We start from the raw sequence: 11266 nt of genomic DNA, 5'->3' as shown, positions 1-11266 counted from the left end.
GACCCACTAGACTGCGGTTCATACCGTCCTATATCCCTAGTTAACGTGGATTACAAGATCTTTACCAAAATACTGGCGTCCAGGCTTAATTCAGTCATATTGAGTATAGTTCACCCAGATCAAACCGAATTTATGCCTGGGAAAAACACCTCTAAAAATATAAGACGGGTCCAGTCCATAGTGCAATATAGCACACTGGTCCAAGAGAACGAGTGGGCCTTGGCCTCGCTGGACGCGGCCAAGGCATTTGACTCGGTAGAATGGCCATTTTTATTTGCCTGCCTCCAGAGATTCGCTGTTGGGCCTAAATTCAGTAACTGGATTCATATGTTGTATAGGTCCCAGACAGCCAGGGTACTAGTCAATGGTGCTATGTCTACACCCTTCGCATTGAATCGGGGCACAAGACAGGGATGCCCTCTGTCTCCAGCATTGTTTGCACTAGTTATTGAAGCTTTGGCAATTAGAATCCGCTCTCATCCACAGATCACTGGAATCACTATAGCCGACCGAACAGATCAAATAGGATTGTATGCGGATGACATGGTTGTCTTCTTAGATCGAGTGCAAGAGACTCTACTGGTGGTTATAGATACTATAGATACATTTGGGGAGTTTTCGGGACTACGCATCAACTGGGATAAGTCGGCTTTGATGCCATTAATGCATGGGTCTGGAATTTCAATGGAGGGTAGGTCACCTTTGCAAGTGGTAACTAGCTTTAAATACCTGGGAATACACATACAGAAAGACCATACACTAGACCTGCAGACGAGTATAACACCACTTCTGGAGCACGTTAAACTTAAATATAACTTGTGGAGCAAGCTACCCCTGTCAGTGGTTGGCAGAATAAATTTAATCAAAATGATATTACTTCCAAAGCTTAGTTATACACTACAACATAGTGCAGTATCAGTACCCAAATCCTTCTTCTCAATGTTGAACTCTCTTACTACTTCTTTCATATGGGGGAAATCCAGACCCAAACTTCGGTTATCCATTTTACAGAGATCCAAAAGACTGGGAGGGATGGCTCTGCCGGAGTTCTTCCTCTACTACCTCGCGGGACAGCTTAGGGCACTAGAGACTTGGATGCCTGGATGTCAGCTGCCAAACTCTGAGAGTCACTTGGCACACGCGGCTGGGACTGATTGTTTAGTGGGTTTTCTCGAATCAGAAGGACTGAGACCACCACGGCAATTACCCCTCCTCAGGTTGGCAAGATTAGTCTGGCGACAAGCCAAGAGGGTGGTACACTTCGAAGGGGTGGTGGCGGAACTCCCATTATGGGGGAATAGCTACTTCCATACTCTGAGAGATCACCCCTCGGCGCAATTCTGGGCCACTCACAGCGTCAGTGCATTAGGTGATCTTTTTGTCCCGGGAACCACAACCTTCAAGTCCTTTGAACAAGTCCAGATTGAATATAATGTTCCAAGATCACAGTTTTTTAGATACCTGCAGATTCGCACAGCGATTCAATCCCACATACAGAAAATTGGAGTGAGGAAATTGATATCATCACTTCCTATGATAGGTATTCTAAAATCACAAGGACCTCGAGGCCTCATCTCAGCTATATATACTTACCTGTTGTCGGTGGGGGTGGAGTCGGACCCCTTGCCAGCCCAGGATAGATGGAAATCTCTAATTCCCTCTCTACAGGGAGAGGAATGGGAAGAGATATTGGAATCTCCGACTGCGGTATCCCCTTCGGTTAATAATAAGTTGATTCAATGCTACATTGTCCACCAGGCATACCTTACTCCAACTCGATTATTTAGCATGGGCCGTTCTCGTACATCGGAGTGCCCGAGGTGTCATCTCTCAGGGGCAAATTTCATACATATGATCTGGAGCTGTCCCAATATATCTTCGTACTGGCGGGGAGTGACATCTCTGCTGACATCGATTGTGTCGATTCCTGTTTTGTGTGACCCTTTGATATGCCTGTTTGGGGTGGTGGAGGAAGAGTCCTGGGATCATTACATGACAATATTCCTCAGAGAGGCATTGTTTCTGGCTAGGAAATTAATAGCTCTGAGGTGGATGGGAGATTTGAATCCAACTGTGCGGTCCTGGGTTAAACTAGTCAATGCAACCATAGTCTATGAGCGGGTAGTATATTATAATAGGGGGTGCCCGGGAAAATTTAACAAAATCTGGGGTTTGTGGAATTCTTCTCCAGACACACTTGCGGAGGTTTGAGGGAGATTATGCGGATAATGGTGGTTCCCGTTAGATGTTGGGATATGAAACACTGTCCAATGGTATATTGAGGTATAATAATGCAATGTGGCGGCTGTTGTTCTTTCTTTCTTCCTTTTTCTATTCCTCTTTCTATCTTATTTTAAAAATATGGTCATGCTGATAGTTAGAGCTGTTCTTATGCTCAATATAAAATTAGATATATATGCAAATGATAAGTTGTATGGATCATAACATTGTTCTATCTTAACTGCTAAAGATATTATGGACTTTATATGACTGTTTATTGTTATATTTAAATATTACTATCTATATACTGAGCTATCTTTATATGGTAAATGTCAGTTGTACATGTAAATGTTTGAAATTGTTAATAAAACGAAGTTAAAAAAAAAAAAAAAAAAACAGCAACACATTTTTAACAAAACAAAAAAATTAGTGGCTGTTGCCCTGCTGTTGGGCAGCCACAAACCTCGCCAGCATCACTCCATGCTGCTCCATCAACTCAGATTGTCTCCGGTGTGAAGCCAGGAGGTCTTCTAATGTAGGGTTTTCTATGGAGGGAATAGTAAAAGTTAACAAGGCTAATTCTGTTTATACATATAATTAAAAGGAACGTGTTTAACACTTACGGTTTTGGATTTCCTCCCCTTCATCGGCTGATGACTGGCTGAGTAACCACCCGGATCCTCTGGCACCACCGGCTGGAGAAAGACACAACACTTCATAGTACACGACAGCCCTATCCTTTCCTACTTGTATGGAGCTTATTTTATGTGAAAAAATTACCAGAAGGCGAGTCTGCAGCCATGTCATGGAGTGATGCTGGCGAGAGTGATTGTTGCTGGGGCTCCTGCTCTTCAGGTGACTCCTGCTGGGGCTCCTGCTCTTCAGGTGACTCCTGCTGGGGCTCCTGCTCTTCAGGTGACTCCTGCTGGGCCCCCTGGTCTGGTCCTGGAGAGAGTGAACCTTATTATATACCATATTAAATACAATCTAAGGCTATGTGCACACAGTGCGTTTTTTGCGGCGTTTTTGCGCGTTTTTTCGGGTGCATTTTTGGCCTCAAAACTGCATGACTTTGCTTCCCAGCAAAGTCTATGAGTTTTCATTTTTGCTGTCCACACACAAAACTTTTTTTTAAGCTGCGTTTTTTAGCTTAAAAAAAAAAAAAAAAAAAAAATGGACATGTGAATTCTTTCCTGCGTTTTCCCCCCATGCAATGCATTGGAAAAATGCAGAAAAACGCAGAGATGCTAAACGCAGCCAAAAATGCACCAAATCGCGGTAAAAACGCATGCGTTTTTTGCCACGGGTGCGTTTTTGGCGGCCAAAAATGCATAAAAACGCAGCGTCCTAAAAACGCAGCGTGTGCACATAGCCTAAACAATGGTCACACTCATTACTCTATATGTAATATGCACTGTATCCCCCTGTCCATCAGCTAAACCAGGGGTCTCAAACTCGGCTGGGTGTATGGGCCGCACAGAGGAAAAAAAATAATTTGGGGGGCCGCATTCTTTGCAGGACAAAGTGACATTTTTATTCGTACCATATATAACACTGGGGAACAATTTGAAAAAAAAAATTCTGTTGAGTTAGGTTTTTAAGCTGATTTATACTAAAATTGGCATGCTGATTCCAAAAATGTAGTCAGTTTTTTTCTATCACATCAAGTTTTTCCTCCTCAACTTACCTGCCATAGAAGCACAATTGCACTGATTTCTGTAATAAGACTTGTTATCTGAGTACAATTCGACTCATATAGAGCTACGTGGCAACTTGTAAGAGTAGTCACAACTGAGACAGTGTGGTGAGAGGTGTGTGCAGCTCCCAATACGTCATAATTATCAATATCTTTACACAAAAAATGTATCATAGCAGGAATAAATAGAATTTGTGATTAGCTTTTCTCTTTACATTGGGCGCTTAGTTGTAATTTATATATCTTTTATGATTTTTTTCTTTGTTAGTTTTCAAAGCTTGTAACTTTCCATCTCAGTGTTTTATTTACTTATGTACAGATTTCCTTTGTTTCAGATCATGTCTGCTCCTTCTTCCTCTCGTCGTAAATGCCTAAACAACCCTGACTCCTGCTATATTTGTGGTGTTTTCACCATTCCAGTTCAAAGGGCAAACATCAGTGCATTTGTCAAACAAGCATATTTTGCATATTTTAAAGTAAAACTCGGTGATCAAGATAAGCCATGGGCCCCTCACATAGTGTGCAAGCAGTGTGTCGAGAGTTTACGGATGTGGACCAAAGGAACACGTGAAAAGTTGGCATTTGGTATCCCCATGGTGTGGAGAGAGCAAAAAAGTCATTCCACAGACTGTTACTTCTGTTTAGTGAAAACATCAGGATTTAACAGGAAAAATAAAAAGTAAAATAGAATATCCAAATCTACCGTCAGCTATCAGACCAATGCCTCATTCAGCTGAAATTCCAGTGCCAGTTTTCGAACAGCTACCATCTCTAGAAGTTCTGAGTGATGTTGACGAACACAGTGACAGCAATGAGGCAGAATTTGAAATTCACAAGGATTCAGTTCGTAAGGGATTTGATCAGCACGAGTTAAATGATTTAGCACGTGAATTGGGCTTATCAAAAAAAGCTTCAGAATTACTAGCATCAAGGCTGAATGAGAAACAGATACTTGAACAAGGAGCGAAGGTATCATACTTTCGTACTAGAGAAAGTACATTTTTGCAGTACTTTCGGTGTGACAGCGGTTTTGTGTTTTGCCATAATATTCCTGGTTTACTACAAGAATTAGGGCTTTCAATGTACAATCCAAATGAATGGCGACTGTTTAGTGATAGCTCAAAGCGGAGTCTTAAGTGTGTCCTTCTACACAATGGCAATTTACTTGGTGCAGTCCCTATTGGGCATTCTGTCTCTCTTCATGAAGAACATGGAGCTGTAAAGAGAGTTATTGAGTTATTGAAATATGACACACAATTGGATCATCTGTGTTGACCTTAAAATGGTTTGCTTCCTTCTTGGTCAGCAACGTGGGTACACAAAGTATCCCTGCTTTCTCTGTATGTGGGATAGCAGAGCTCGAGAAAAGCATTGGGTTGAGTCGAATTGGCCTCCAAGATCTGGTTTTAAACCTGGAGATCCTAACATTCTAAATCAGCCACTTGTTGACAGGAAGAATATACTATTCCCACCTCTGCACATAAAACTAGGTCTCATGAAGCAATTTGTAAAAGCATTGCCAACTGATGGAGACTGTTTTAAGTACATAATGTTGGCACTTCCTGGACTGTCCATTGAAAAAAATCAAGGCTGGTGTGTTTGATGGTCCACAAATTCGACAGCTCATCAAAGATGAACATTTCACCGGGACTATGTCAGATCTTGAGAAGAATGCTTGGTTATCATTCAAAGAAGTCGTCAAGAACTTTCTTGGAAATACACGTGCAAGTAATTACAAAGAAATTGTTCAGAAACTATTGGAGAGCTACAAAGCGCTTTGTTGCAACATGAGTATTAAACTACATTTTGTGCATTGCCATCTTGCCAACTTTCCGGAAAATCTTGGTGCTGTTAGCAATGAGCAAGGTGAACGATTTCACCAAGATTTGAAGGTTATGGAAGACCGTTACCAGGGTAGATGGGATGTACATATGATGGCTGACTATTGCTGGAGCATCAAACGTCATTAACTTGAGGACAAACACTCCAGAAAAAGCTATAAATGTACATTGTTACCTTAAATACTTGCATATAATATTATATATATATATATTATATATATATATATATATATATATATATAAAAAATCTCCTTTGTAAAAAACATGATAGTGTTAATAAACATATTTGTCATGCCTATTTCTTATATATTTCATTTTTTGTTCATATTTGTACTATTTAAAAAAACAAAACACTTTTTAGGTACAGTAGTTTACATATTTTTGAGAAGACAAAAAGCCTATAGTTCAAAAATTGACGTGATAGAGAAAAACTGAGATCATTTCTGGATTCAGCATCCAAAAATTAATTAAGAATAGTTGTCTGACCTAACTCCTAAAAAATTGTGTTCCCTACTGGACAATTGGATTCACCAGGTAAGATAATAGAAAGCTAAGTGAATAGTAGATAACACCAAACACCTGAGCTGAAACAATGTTCAGTAAACATGCAACATTAAACATGTGAATTGCAGCCTTTAGGGTATGTGCACACGTTGCTTTTTTTTCCGTGCGGAAAAAAACGCACCCTCTGGCAGAGGGGAGAATTGTAAACAATGCTTTTTGAGAAACAACGCATCGAAAACGCATGCGTTTTTCATGCGTTTTTTTAGGTGCGTTTTTTAAGACTTGGGTACCTATACGTCAGAAAACCCCCACAAGTGACCCCATTTTGGAATCTGCACCCCTCAAGGATTTTATTCAGGAGTATATTAATCATTTTGAATCCACAGCTACTTCCCCCAAAATGTAGCTGTAGCAACAATATTCTCACTGTTGGGCTATGTGGCCGTGATCCAGCGACACGGCGTCTAGTACACAGTGTCAGCCTTCCTGCAGAGATGTGAGTGTTTCCCACGGGAGAACGCAGCTGCCCATGCCCACGATTTGGGTTCAGGCTGCTGTGGAGCTCTATTCTACCTGCAGAGAACACTCATCTCCGCAGCATAAATTGACATGCTGAGGCTCGGGAAGCTGCTTCACAGGTCGGTTTATGCTGCAGAGAAAAGAAGCACAGTGGGCATGAGATTTCTAAAAATCCTTCCACTGTGCTTCTACTGCACAACGCAGCGTCATGGACGCAGGGAAAACACTCTGCGCCCAAAACGCTGCAAACCCCGATTGTGGGCATCCAGCCTAAAAAGCGTCAATGGAGGTCAAATATATATACAACGTCCCACCCCCCCCTGCATATTCTAAGCTGGCACCTTTAGTACCTTTCATGTGACACTAAAGGGTGCCTAGCCTAGTTTTTATCACAAAAACAAAAAAAAAAAAAATGGCGTGGGGTCCCCCCTATTTTTGATAGCCAGTCAGGGTAAAGCAGACAGCTGTAGCCTGCAAACCACAGCTGGCAGCTTCATCTTGTCTGGTGATCAATTTGGAGGGCTCCCCAGGTTTTTTTCTTTTATTTATAAATAAAAATAATAAAAAAAAAATAACATGGGGTCCCCCCAAATTAGATCACCAGCCAAGGTGAAGCTGACAGCTGAGGTCTGGTATTCTCAGGGTGGGAAGAGCCATGGTTATTGGACTCTTCCGAGCCTAAAAATAGCAGGCCACAGCCGCCCCAGAAGTGGCGCATCCATTAGATGCGCCAATCCTGGCGCTTCGCCCCAACTCATCCCGCGCCCTGGTGCGTTGGCAAACGGGGTAATAAATGGGGTTGATACCAGATGTGTAATGTCACCTGACATCAAGCCCAGCAATTAGTGATGTCACGGCGTCTATCAGACACCCGACATAACTAATTGACAGTAAACAAAAAGCAAAAAAAGACAACAAAAAATTTTTTATTAGAAAAAACACTCCCCAAATCATTCCCTTGTTCTCCAATTTAATAAAAAAAATGGGTCCGCAGAAATCCATTTGGATGTCCCACGTCGGCTCTGGACCTTCTAGAATATGGGGGCACGTTCAGGGAACGTATCCCCCATTTTCTAGGAGGGCAGACCCTCCATTTGAGGAGAGTGGGTGCAAAAATCTGCACCCACTCTCCCCGGGTCACAGCTGCAGAGTGCCGAGCAGCCAGCACAGCTCACACTGAACACAGTGCTGGCTGTCAGCTGCTCGGCACATGTGACCGGCCGGCGTCTGCTGTGAAGGAGGAGGGGGCCGCGGGGGATCAGCGCTGCGACCGGACAGGTATGTATGACACCGGGGGGAATTGGGGTGAACGGACAGGGCCTGGGTGCATTTTTCTGTCGCATGTCTCAAGGCACATGCGACAGATAACATAGGAGCAGGGCGGCCGGTGCGCTACTGTGCGCGCGGCCATGTTGGATTTTGTTGGGTCGGGGCGGGCACTTTGGCGACACCGGGGACTTTCCTGAACTTTGCCAGGAAGTGAGGTCAACAGGAAACCTCTTGACCTCACTTCCAGGTAAATGCCTGCGTTCTGGCATGCCGACAAAGCCCGCGGACCGCAACAAAAAAGCAGGTCACTGCGGTGTAGCTGCGTTCTGACCCCACATCATTGATTTCAATGGGGGAGAGAACGCAGCTACAACGCACAAAAGAAGTGACATGCTGCTTTTCTTTCCGCACCGATTTTTGGCATCAAAAACGCTGCGTTTAGAAACGCAGCGTGTGCACTGATTTTTCAGCTTTCCCATACACTTTGCTGGGAAAGCTGAACGCATGCAATTTGCCACTGAAACGCTGCGGTTCAAAACGCAGCGTTTCCGCGGTAAAAAACGCAACGTGTGCACACAGCCTAAGACTAGAAGAAAAACAAAGAGAAAAATTGCATGAAAAAATACCCTGACTATAAATAAATTGCAAGTGCTTAATAACAGGGTATTAATCTGGGACACAGCTGACCATTTGCCACCATTCATATTGGGAGTTTGACATGACACAAGTCAGGTATTGATAATGTTTTTAACTTCAGTAGGTTAGGCACTGTCTCAGATGGGTACACCTTGACGACGTGAGACAGCTTTTTACCTTTTTGCAAAAATGTATACACTAAGTACCCTGTTATTAAGCACTTGCAATTTATTTATTTATAGTCAGGGTATTTTTTCATGCAATAGTAAATAACGCCTAAAAAGTACCTTTTAATATTTTAATTAAAAAAAAGTCACAATACGTAACCCATTAATAAAACACAGACAACATATAAGTTAGGTACCGTATGATCAAGCGATAACTGCAACCACCAAGTATACCAATGTATCGTATTAAAACAACCGTAAGCATGTCAGTCACCAGAGACAGTTTAAATATACCGCTATAGCAGTGGTTTTATTAATGGGTTACGTATTGTGACCTTTTTTCATTGAAATATTAAAAAGGTACTTTTTAGGCGTTATTATTTACTATTCACTTAGCTTTCTATCAGAGGCTGGATCAGTAAAGGGCAGAGAGCTCCACTCCGACGCCAGCACGGGGGAGGTGGGGTACTGGTATGGGCTTGTATCATCAAAGATGAACTTGTGGGACCTTTTCGGGTTGAGGATGGAGTGAAGCTCAACTCCCAGACCTACTGCCAGTTTCTGGAAGACCACTTCTTCAAGCAGTGGTACAGGAAGAAGTCAGTATCGTTCAAGAAAAACATGATTTTCATGCAGGACAATGCTACATCACATGCATCCAACTACTCCACAGCGTGGCTGGCCAGTAAAGGTATAAAAGATGAAAAAATAATGACATGGGCCCCTTGTTCACCTGATCTGAACCCCATAGAGAACCTGTGGTCCCTCAAAATGTGAGATCTACAGGGAGGGAAAACAGTACACCTCTCGGAACAGTGTCTGGGAGGCTGTGGTGGCTGCTGCACGCAATGTGGATCGTAAACAGATCAAGCAGCTGACAATCTATGGATGGTAGGCTGTTGAGTGTCATCATAAAGAAAAGGTGGCTATATTGGGTCACTAAATTTTTGGGGTTTTGTTTTTGCATATCAGAAATGTTTATATCTAAATTTTGTGCAGTTATATTGGTTTACCTGGTGAAAATAAAACAAGTGAGATGGGAATATATTTGATTTTTATTAAGTTGCCTAATAATTCTGCACAGTAAGGCTATGTTCACACACACTGCGTTTTTTACCTGCATTTTTGGTCCGTTTTTGCTGCAGAAATTTCTTGAGAAATTCTTGTAACCTTTCTGCAGACATTTCCCAGCAAAACCTATGGCAAAAAAAATAGCTGTGCACACACTGCGGTTTTTTTCTTAAGAAACTTCTTTCAGTAGATTTTCTTAAGAAAAATAATGAGCATGTCACTTTTTTTCTGCAGCTAACTGCGTTATTTCACTCCATTGACTGTAATGTAATCATTAAATAGCGCAGTAATAATGCAGGTAGCAAGTGATGTGCGTTATACCTGCGTTATTCCCGCGTTATTTCGCATTTTCGGGACATAGTGTACATCCCTGCCCTGCGTTTTTCAGGGAAGTGATGTCACTAGGACAGGAAGAGGAAGAAGGAGAAAAAAAAAAAAGCGTGTGCTCCGCTGTATTTTTACCTTCCAGCCGGGTAAACACACAGCGGCGGCCCGGTATTCTCAGGCTGGGGAGGGCGAGGGCCAGGGTTAATGCCCCTCCACCTCCCGCAGCCGAGAATATCAGCCGCAGCTGCCCCGGGACGGTCGCATCCATTATGCGGCAGTCCTGGCGTGTTACCGTCTCTTCTAGATGCTGTGATGCGGTGGCCATCCAGGTAATAAGGAGTTAACGGCAACCAATAGCTGCCGCTAAGTCCAAGATTCGTAATGGCAGTGTCTATGACACGCCGTCACGAATCTGAAAGTGAAAGTAAAGAAACACACACACCGAAAAATCCTTTATTTTGAATAAAAGACAGTTTATTCTCCAGTTTATTAACCCCCCCGAAACACAGCTCCGACGTAATCCACAGCGATGTCCCGCGGCGCTTCCAGCTCTGCTCCAGCCGCGTGTGACAGTTCTCCACGCAGCCTCGGTCAGGGAGCGAGTGCTGAATGCGGCTCCCTGCTCGAGGCTGCGGGTAATTCCAAAACATTTCTCACGGCCGCTGATGTGAACACCCTACCGGCCGCGAGAACTGCAGTATGTGTGGGGGGAATCATCATAAATCAAGCTGGAATATCTATCCCTCTATTATCTATCTATTCCCCTAAATATCTACAGTGCCTACAAGTAGTATTCAACCCCCTGCAGATTTAGCAGGTTTGATAAGATGCAAATATGTTAGAGCCTGCAAACTTCAAACAAGAGCAGGATTTATTATCAGATGCATAAATCTTACAAACCAACAAGTTATGTTGCTCAGTTAAATTTTAATAAATTTTCAACATAAAAGTGTGGGTCAATTATTATTCAACCCCTAGGTTTAATATTTTGTGGAATAACCCTTGTTTGCAATTAC

The 11266-nt window shown here is 42.7% G+C and overlaps 1 protein-coding gene across 1 annotated transcript in view; it reads right to left on the bottom strand.

The window, feature by feature from the left end:
* Positions 1-837: 837 nt before the first annotated feature.
* Positions 838-11266, bottom strand: part of LOC142292138 (uncharacterized) — a 67688-nt gene continuing 57259 nt past the window's right edge. The window contains exons 5-7 of the mRNA XM_075337284.1: positions 3001-3165; positions 2844-2915; positions 838-2765 (exon numbers count right to left, since the gene is read on the bottom strand). Coding sequence (XP_075193399.1) covers positions 2647-2765; positions 2844-2915; positions 3001-3165 — 356 coding nt within the window. The 3' untranslated portion in view covers positions 838-2646. The remainder of the gene's footprint in view (positions 2766-2843; positions 2916-3000; positions 3166-11266) is intronic.

This window comes from Anomaloglossus baeobatrachus, chromosome 2 (assembly GCF_048569485.1).
Source record: "Anomaloglossus baeobatrachus isolate aAnoBae1 chromosome 2, aAnoBae1.hap1, whole genome shotgun sequence".
NCBI lineage: Eukaryota > Metazoa > Chordata > Amphibia > Anura > Aromobatidae > Anomaloglossus > Anomaloglossus baeobatrachus.
This window is presented reverse-complemented; position numbering and strand designations above follow the sequence as displayed.